The following is a 10,618-nucleotide window of genomic DNA, read 5'->3' as shown; positions in this document are numbered from 1 at the left end:
AAAAATAAAGTGATACTGGAAGGATTTAAACTCAGTGCAGAAGGACTCAGACTGTCATGCACTGCAAATTTAATATACATATATCCAATTCAAGTTTTTCTAATAAACTTGTAGGTGTTTACTCAAACTAATTGTATTTTCCATCATCCCACAGGAGTGTACTTTTCTTCTTTTAATTGTGTAGTCTTACATTTTATACACTCTTTAAGTATATTTTAATTATTAACTCCTTTATTTTTAGTGTATTATTTTCCCACTATAAATTCTCTATTTTACTCATATAAGAAAATATAGTTGCACTGACACTCTTAGTATTAGTGGTCAACTGTTTGAGTAGACATACTTAAATTTCATTATTGTAGTTACTTGTAAAACAGTATGTTTTTTACATTCAGAATAGAAATGCCTTACCCTTTCTTCTATTTCTGGCTTTCACTTCTTTATGTTCCTTAGGCTTTGTCCTTTTTTCTTCTCCAGATTCTCCATCACTCACAGTTAGTTTATGCCTCAAGAGCCTATGTCTGTATCTTGGCTTCTTAGATTCTTCAGAATCTGAATCTGATTCAGAATTGACCTGATTTTTTCCTTCTAAATGAAGAAAACACCAATAAGATATTCAGCATCTTTAGATTTTACATTATAAATTTGTCTATTGACAATTACCATAATTTATGGACATTATCAGAGCTGTACAAATACCAAAGTAGAGTATATTTGGCATCACTGGTAACAGTTCACCTTACATATTAAACTTAATATCACCATTATTGAATATTTACCAAGTATCACCCATGTATATCACTTTAGTCTTTTTACATAAAAATCATGCTCATTGGCACTGACAAAACTAGATTAACTATCACAATTATTACAAGATACTCAAAGGAATAATGATAATAAAGTTGCAAACTTTTCTTCTGCGATACTGGAGATCAAACCTAAGACATCATATATGCTAGGCAAGTGCTCCTCCACTGAAATACATGCCCAAGGCCTTATACATTTTAATAAACTTCATTTTCTTTAAACTTTAAATGTATGCATTAATTAATAGGCTTCAGATATTCTTCAAAGACTGAACTCATCAAGAAAGCCAATTACGACATCCTCTACTTCTCTTGGGGAGCTCACCCTCATCTCCTGCGTTCTCTTCATTTTGTTTTCCAGCTCTTTTTTTCCCTTCTTCTGATTCATCATCTGAAGATCCATCCTCATCAGAGGAAAGATTCGCTTTAATTTCTTCTAAAAGCATCTTCTTGGCAATTCTTAAGAGTAAAAAAAACAAAAAACAAAAAACAAAAAAACAAAAAACTACATATATACCAAATTAAAAACAAGAACAGAATTCTCTGTATCAAAATACTAACACACATGTCAAATTGCAGATTTTATACTGTAATTAAGAGACTGGCCAAAATACTTTAACCAAAGGTATCAACAAACACTTGTGAAAATGTTACTTGTACTTTTATTTTTTAATTCTATATAATTTCCCAATATACTGGAGAATCTCAAAGAAATAGTCCATTGACTGTTTTGACCAATTACAACTTGATACTGGGTAACCTACCAATGTGACATTTGCTGTTGCCATTATCCAATAAATACAATGTCAGTTCAACAAAAGTAAATCTGTTTATCTAGACAAATGGCATTCCTAGAGAAAACTCCAACAGGAGGTGACATATCCAACAACAAAACGCATTTTGGACTAGCAGCACATAATAAACCACTCTAGTATGAAACAGTGTCTCAAAACGTAGAATAACATTTTTGGACCTTAATTTCTATTTACTTCACAAATCTATTAACCAGCTAAAACAACACCAAGTATTGAAGTACTCAGGAACCTCTAACAATATTCAAGATAGGGGAGAAAAGAAAAGGGACATGCGCACCATTAATTACAAACATGGTAAAACAACGTAAGTTACTACAAACGAGTTTTTTTCAAAAAGATAGTGCAATAGCTTCACTCAAATCAAAATTTCTCAAAATGTTTCCCAAACACCAACTCATGAATAGAAAAGGCAACTGCTAAAAGAATAAGATATTTCTTTTACTAATACCATCATATGTTAAAAATGTTTCTTAAAAAATTCCATGTTCCTTGTTTGCACTAAAAAAAAGTTGCCTGAAAATGTAAACGAAAAGCAATCATAAAAAAACGTGTAAGACAATGAGTTTGATTATTCTGGGTGTCCTTTGCTATAAATTCATAAATCACAGTAGCAAAGGGATAAAAAGGCACAGGGAAAAGGTGAAAATGTTTTAGCAGTTTACCATAAGCTAACTTTTATAGGCTAAACATCTACTCTGCAATCAAAACTGATTAGCATAATCAGAATCTTATAACTGTGCTATGTTTTAAATCTGAAATGTATACCAAAAGCCTGAGGTCAGAGGTGGGGACTGAGCAGAAGAGGCAGGTCACTTGGGACATGATCATGAAGGGTACATTTTGCCTGTCTCTTCTCATCTCTCCTTCCTAGCTGTCCTGGATTAAGCAGCTGTTTGCTGGCATACACTCTAAACATGCCATTCCTGGAATGAACCCACTAAAACTATGAGCTAAATCTCTCTTCTGTTAAGCTGTGAGTTTCAGATATTGTATCCCAATGATGGGAGAGCCAACACAGAAAACTGGAATGGTACTGGGACTGTTGCCTAACCATGTAGTTTAAAGGCCTTTCAAAACAGTATGTGAAGGTTTGAAGAGGCTGGCTAGAGAAGCCCTAGCACGCTACAAGCCAAGCTAGATGGGTGGTTCTGGCTGCACTGCAGAAGGCCAGAAAGCTGATAAAGAGAAACAATAAGGATCAGGCTCATGAGGTTTCATATGGAAATAAGGACTACACTGAAAACTGGAATAGAGGTCATGTGTGTTTTATTCTGGGAAAAATTGTGTTTTCTCTGTATACAATGACTGTATGGATTTGTTTTGTTTTGTTTTGTGTTTTGGTTTTTTGAGACAGGGTCTTGCCCAGGTTGGTCCTGAACTCACTAAGTAGCTCAGGCTAGCCTCAAATTCATGGTGATCCTGCTTCAGTCTCCCAAATGCTGGGATTGTAAGAGTGTATCATCATGCCCAGCCTTGTGAGGCTAAATTTAAAAGGTGACACACTAAGAGATCTCACAGAGAAAATTTCATTCAGTCTGTGGCACAGTTATTTTTTTGCTACAGTCAGCCAGATCTACAGTGAGAATCCAGAACAGTGAGTCCAAGGCCAACCTAAACTACATAGTGAAAACCTGTCTCAAGAAGACCATAATAACAATAATAATAATAATAATAATAATAATAATATTTTTGAAAAATAAAAAAATCAAACAAACAAAATCAATAGAGCTGAATGATTTGAAGTTAGCAGCTTAGCTCCAAAGGAGGAAGTACAAATAAAATTGAGAGTAGGATAACAGCACTGCTAAAACAATTAACATTTTTCAAAAGCCAAGTACTTTGCATCAAAAAAATAGAAAAATGCTTGAGGGCATACACATCACAGGTTAAAGGATATAAAATGGTAAACTCCTTTGAAAGATTTTCTTTTGAGATCAGCGCTCCAGGGCATCCTCTTCATTAAGGACCTCCTAGGGAACTGTACCCCTGATGGCGGCAATTCAAGTTCTCAGAGACCGCTACAGGCCTAATGGGGTCCAGCTGCACAGGCTCTAGTATTATGCATGTTTCTGGTTTCTCAAGCATACAAAATGCAAGAGTTATAGGGCCACAGAGGCTTTTATACCAATTTCAAAAGGCATGGATGGCCAGGCAAAATTGTGCAACAGGTCAAATGCCCTGCTGAAGTCCCTGAGTGGGCAATGCTTAAAGCTATGAGAGTAAAAACAAAGCTGCAGTAGCGCCTCCCAAAATGTTAAGAAATGCAAGGAATGTGGAAAGTCATCTGAGGAAAACTACTGCAATGCTACTTCAAGAAAGATGCCATGTAGGCTACAACCAGTAGGACAACAGGGGTGGTGATTCCCCAAGCTCTACAGGAATGTACATCTTACCACGAACTGCCATAACTGATAGGCATATTGCTACAGGACTTAATGTGTGCTCTGTTCATTTTGGTCTTGCTTTAGTCTATCCCCCCATTCCTCCCTTTTGGAATCAAAATGACTATTCTTTCTCATTGTATGTTGAAATTATTTTAACATTCTTTTCAATTTTCACTGGAGTTGACAACTCAGGATTGTAGGGCAACTCTGGACTTTGACTTTTCAGCAATGCTAAAACTGTTAAAGACTTTGGTGTCTCTTAGAGACGGACTAAGTTCATTGTATATAATGAGATGCGCAAGAGCCTTTTAGAACCCTGGGCTGGAATGTTACAGTTGAGATCTAAAATATCTTCAAAGTCTCCTGTGTTTAGAGGTAGGGCCTGATCCAAACAGGCAAGGTCACTGGAGGCATAACCTGGAAGAATATATTATTTGTCCCTGCTCTCTTCCTGATTGCCACATGTTGAGCAGTTTTTCTGCCTTGGTGCCAGACAACCATGGAATGAATCCACTGAAAACGTGAACCACATTAAACTTCTCCTACCTTAAATTGTGTGTATCAGGTATTGTTTCCCAGAGACAGGTAAGGTGATGAATACAAGCAGAGATCATGAAACCTCTGTTATTTCTGGATTAGAAACCCCTCTTTATATTCCCTACCACACATTCACATTTCAATCAATGGTGGCATGGTGGTGCACATCTGTAAATATCAGCACTCAGGAGGATGAGGCAGGAGGACTGCTGCAAGTTCAAGGCCAGCCTAGGCTACAAAGTGAGTTCAAGGCCAGTCTGAACTGCATAAGGAAATCCTGTCTCTAATACACCAAAAAAGAATTCATTCAACTGTAGAGATATTAATACATGTTAAGGCCTCCTCGGTTGTGACAGATGGAATGTACACTGCTATATTTAAAGATGAAGAGCGAAGGTACTCAACAGATTTAAAACACGCCAAACACTTACATAAAGGTTTACTCATATATCTTTTTGCACTTTCTCCTTCAAACAGATGGATCAGAAAAATTTATAAAACAAAGAGAATCGCTACAAAAAGAAGGATGCAGATGAGTGTGTTTTTAAATGATTTCTGCCCTGATCTGTCTCCCAAGAAAGTAGAAACTAGATCATACAAATTTAAGTCTTACTGGAATTGAACTCCAAAATTACTTGCTCATATATCTCTTGATGAATTGAATTAGAATGTATATACTAGTACACATCTTTTAAATGAGAATGTAGTTACAGCTTTTGATTTTACCAGCAAATTTAAATCAAATCACTCGAATAAAATATCACATTATAAAATAAAGAATATTCCCAAGGTGAGCAAGATAGCACACATTTGTAATCTTAATCAGGAGATGGGGGCCAGAAAATCGAAAGTCCCACATCAGTGTATGAAACTTAGAAAGACCCTACCTCAAAGCATTTTTTAAAAGGTTGGGAATATAGCTTAGTGGTAAGGGTTTACACCTCACACATGTGGGCCCCTGGCATCAATCTCCATGGCCAAATTAAAAATACATATAGTATCAACACATCCTCCCAAATCAAGACACAGTTTCAAAATAAAGGGAAGTCTTTTAAAGTATCTCTCTGGACAAAAATCTCTAAAATAATCACCAATATAAAGTATATTGTTATTTTTTATTGACCGTAAAAAACTTTCTCCACTATTTTCATAGCACATAAAATAAAATGTGTGAATTCTTACATATTAGGTTAGAAATGTAAAAACAACAGTTCACTTGCAGTTTCAAAAAATCTTATCATTTGGATAGGATAATGAAGAGTCAACAAAACTTTATGTCAAATCTAGTTATTCTAAATATTACCAGAATAATCTCATTTGTTTGTGTTCATAAAATCCAAAGTCTAAAAATTCTAGAGTAGCAGCCAGGTGTGGTAGCACCCACCTGTAATCCTAGTACACAGGAAGCTGAGATACAAGGAACACTGAGTTCAAGAACACCTGCGCCACACAGTGAGTTCAAGGCCAGTCTGAACTACATAGTGAGACCCTGTCTAAAAAAAAAGCTTTAGGGGAGCCAGTGAGATGGCTCAGTAGAATAAGTGCTTGCCTGGCAAGCGCAAGGGCCTGAGTTCAATCCCCGGTTCTGCTCAAAAAAGAAAGCTTTAGGGCTGGCCAAGTAGCTCAGCAGATTAAAGTGCCTAACCAGGCACAGGGGCCAGGGGTTCAATCTCTAGGCCTGCCATACCAGCACCTCGTACCAGCCCAGCCCGCAGGGTGCACTGAGACAGCAATTGAGACTGGGCATGGTGGCGCATGCCTGTAATTCCAGCTCTTGAGAAGCTGTAAACAGGCAGATCACTATGAGTCCAATCTAGTAGTGAGACCCTGAACACCCTGTAGACCCTTCCCTAAAAATTAAAAAAAAAAAAAAAACAACGAAGAAATTTCTATAGAAGCTATGACAATTTGGATGTGATTCATTAAAAAAAAACACATAATTATTCTTCTTTCAAACTACAGGCTATGATTATGTTTACTAAATGCAAGGTAAATAGTTAAACCTACTTAACTCATTAAGTTTGGGATTGTAAAGAAACTAAATATATACAGGAGATAAGACGCAATTTGGATATCAACTAAGAAATTACATAATAAATCTTAGGAGCCTGGTATGGTGGTGCAGAACTGTAGTATTGTGGAAGGCTGAAGCAGAAGGATCCCAAATTCACACCCAATCTGGGCAATTTAGCTACACCTTGCCTCACAACAAAAAATTTACATAAGGGTATACTTTATTTTTATTTTTTTAATGTATTTGATAGAGTCTCATTATGCAGTTCAGACTCAATGATCCTCCTGTCTCAGCCTCACCAGCACTGGGATTACAGGCATGCACCACCACACCCAGTTTCAGGGCAGGCACAGCGCACCTGGGGTTCTGGGGCGGGCAAGGCATATGGTGCCAGGGTTTGAACTCCGGTACTTGCACTTGTCAGGCAGGTGCTTAGACTGCCAAAATATCTCTCCTGCCCACAAAAAAATATTGAAAAGGTAAGGGATGTAGTGTCTTCTTGTGAAGGACAAACTTTCTATAAGTGATAAAAAAACAAAGTAAATATTCATAGAAAATCAAGTCAGATCCACATACTGAAGAATTACACCTTAATGACCATCAGTAAGAATATACTATCTAATTGAACCACCAAAATAAAACTTCACTACCCGGGCATTGGTGGTGCATACCTCTAATCCCAGCTCTCAGAGGCTGAGACTAAAGAATCATAGCAAATTCAAGGCCAGCCTGAACTACACACAAGACCCTGTTTCAAAGCTCCAACAATAAATAAAATCTTACTAAGGCCTGGGGAATAGCTCACAAAACAAAAGCACCTGCTTTGGTAAGCACAGGGACCAGGGTTCGATCCCCCATTCTGCATGCATGCCAGCTCCAGCCCCAGGCTAGCTGAGTTGGTGACCAAGACCGGGGCATAGTAGTGTACACCTGTAATCCCAGCACTGAGGAGACAAATGGGAAAAAAAAACCTAAGATCTTTGCAGGACAAAAAAAGAATATACTATGTAAAGAAACTGTAAATACCTCAGAAACATAAGAATTACAAATTTTAAACAATGATCATATTTCTCCAAATTACAAATTAAAAACAGAGTGATGAAGATTCTATAAGCTTTATTAGGCTAAAATGTTTTATAGAGCTGGGTGTGGTATTGCACACCTGTAATCCCAATACTTGGGAAGCTGAGGCGGGATGATTGCCTTGAGTTTGAGGCCAGCCTGAGCTACTACATAGTGAGTTCAAGGCCAGCCTGAACTACATAGCAAGACCCTATCTCAAAAAACAAATTTAACGAAAAAGAATTATAAAGCTTTATATTTGCCTCTTAATTTTTGACTAAAGGCTGTATTCTTATTTACAGCCAAGTAAATTAAGAATGAATTTTAAAAGCTCAATCATTTTTCATAAATAAAAATGATGGATCAAGTTGAATATGTGCAAAATGTATGGTTCCATAAACAGCTATTTAAACTTACTACATCTCAAAATTAGAACTTTACTTAAAGGACCTAAGTGCTAAGGCTGATCTTCAACATAAGCAAGCAACAAGGATGTTAAGGTGAGTCGTGTCCCATCTACAAAGTAGCCTGCTGTGAGATGCTTTAAAGGCAAACTCCACTACCTTAACTCTGGAGTCTCAGGCCACAGAGAATTCAAGGACATTGTCACATGAGAGTCAGCTGAGGCTGGAAAAGCATCATTTTGCAGGCCTCAGCTGGACCCATGCTGGTATGCATGTAATGGATACATAGCATGATCCCTAGCTGATTTGATCCTGCTTGCTCTGACGTTTCCTTTCTTGAGTCATTCCAAGGCGTTTGTGGGAAAACCATCCAGGCAACGAAGGTAACTGTTCCTGGAATTTCAATGCTCAATATTACATCTTGGGGCAGGTGTTGCACCCAAAGCAGTCAGTCACAACTATCCGAAACATTAAAAGTACAGGCTGTGACACTCTTGTGTGCAGAAAGCCTGGGCAAAGTGGCAGGTAATGGAGCCATTCCTCCATGTTCCTGAAAGAGAGGCAAGGGCAGGGAGTGCAAAACAATATGGAAGTGAGAGTAAAAACCCACAAACAATGAAACTGGTGCATCAGAGAATAAATAATAGGACCTCAAAATCCACACAAACCAAACCTTCCAAATTATATAATGGAGACTAAGAAAATGCCTTACAATCTTTTCACCTACTAAAAGAAAGCAAAAATAAGAAATGATTCTAACAACACAAGCAATCGGGAAAAAAATTAGAAAGTCAAAACAAACTTTGGTAACTATGATCTTACCAAGAAAGAATGAGTAATTAATGTCTCTCTCTTCTTTAAGCACTGAAACAGGAAAATGCCTCTTGCTGGTATGTAAGTCAGTATGTAATTCAAACTGTTGGATTTCTCAAAAAATAGTACTCAGGAGAAGGCTCTCTTGGCACCAGGGAATTTTAAAGGAAAAGCCATACCAAAAGCAACACAAATGTTAAGAGCTTTGATAAAAGGAGCATGGATTCCAACTGTCATTTTACAGATGAGAAAACACAGTTACAGTGGAAAAATGACTTAAACAAACAAACAAAACTACAGAGTGGCAAAGCCAGAAACAGAACCTAAAATAAAAAAAGATCACTCTCATTAGTTTTACTATGCTAGTGCTATACTCTACTCATCAACCACTTGTGTTAATGAGCATCTAGACAAATACATTATCATCACTTTCTGAAAGATATTTCCCTGATTACAAATTTGTGCATTTAGAAATAAAACAATGCAAGATTTCTATAATGTTAAACATGTCTAGCCCAACATGTTTCATTTCTAAAATGTAGAAAGGCATGTGAAACACATTTCATAACTATTGCTTTACCTTTTCAGGAGCTCTGAAAAGTTTTAAAAGAGAACTGCTAAATAAAAATTACATCCAACCAAAATATCCATATACAAAGGTGACAGAGTTCATGTAAAATCTGTTGTTATACATTCTGTGCACAGTATCAAAGTTTATATAGAACGTACAGTAATAGAATTTTGAGTATGATGATCATACATTTAAGTGCATGTTCTTTAAAGATACACAATAATTCTCTCAGTATATATAGCACTTAAAATCACATATTTTAGGGCTGGAGAGATGGCTCAGTGGTCTAAAGCACTACTTGGAACAAGCTTGGCAAAGCACAGGGACCGAGGTTCGATCCCCCAGCACCACATGTCGGCCAGCCACGCCCCCTGGTGGGCTGAGCTGGCCACACACACACACAAAAAAAATTTTTTAAAAATCACATATTTTCAAAACAATTTAAAATCATACAGTCAAAAATGTTAAATATTTTCAGTGAGAACAAAGTGCCAAATATATCTTTCTGCTACAGTATAAGGATCTATATTAATAAATATCATGTACTAAAGCTTTTTAAATAAAATATTTCTCACAATTACTATGGAACCCTTCAAACTTTATAGTAACATAATTTCATTCTTAGGTTCAAAATTAGAACTTGGCACAAAGTTTTCCACTAAAAATATGTTTAAGGCATAATCATCTGTATCCAATAGTAGAATTCATAAAGTAAAGATGAAGTTGCTAAACAAAGACTCAGAACATTTTATCAATTATATGGCCTACAATATCTGTGATTAATGAAAAGCTGCCCTCTATTCTTTTTGAGGGTACCAGGAAAGCTATCAAATAATGTCTTTTAATTTTAGGAATAAAAAGTTAAGAATCCATACTTATTAATAATTTATACACAGGGTATGATGCTTAAATAGGCCTGAGTTACAACACCATTTATTCTTTAATTTTGTTCAAGAAGTACAAAATTTATTAAAATTGATAGAAATTTAGGAAATTTGATCACTTATAGAACTAAGAGTTTGGCCAGGGAGATGGCTCAGTGGAATAAGCGCTTCCCTGGCAAGTGCAAGGGCCTGAGTTCAATACCCAGTTCCACCACACAAAAAAAATAGTAAAACATGAAATTTTAGGGGCCAGGGAGATGGCTCAGTGGAATAAGCGCTTCCCTGGCGAGCACAAGAGCCTGAGTTCAATCCCCGGTTCCACCCAAAA

General features: G+C 36.7%; 1 protein-coding gene across 1 annotated transcript in view; it reads right to left on the bottom strand.

Moving 5' to 3' along the window:
• The window catches only part of Atrx (ATRX, chromatin remodeler), a 305,544-nt gene that overhangs the window by 169,614 nt on the left and 125,312 nt on the right, over nt 1–10,618 (bottom strand). Inside the window, exons 11-12 of the mRNA XM_023708369.1 lie at nt 1,132–1,265; nt 412–588 (exon numbers count right to left, since the gene is read on the bottom strand). Of these exons, the coding sequence (XP_023564137.1) occupies nt 412–588; nt 1,132–1,265 (311 nt within the window). The remainder of the gene's footprint in view (nt 1–411; nt 589–1,131; nt 1,266–10,618) is intronic.

The sequence above is a fragment of the Octodon degus genome, unplaced genomic scaffold (genome assembly GCF_000260255.1).
Source record: "Octodon degus isolate 3935 unplaced genomic scaffold, OctDeg1.0 scaffold00353, whole genome shotgun sequence".
Classification (NCBI taxonomy): domain Eukaryota; kingdom Metazoa; phylum Chordata; class Mammalia; order Rodentia; family Octodontidae; genus Octodon; species Octodon degus.
The sequence above is the reverse complement of the archived record's forward strand: the minus strand, read 5'-3'. Positions and strand labels throughout refer to the sequence as shown.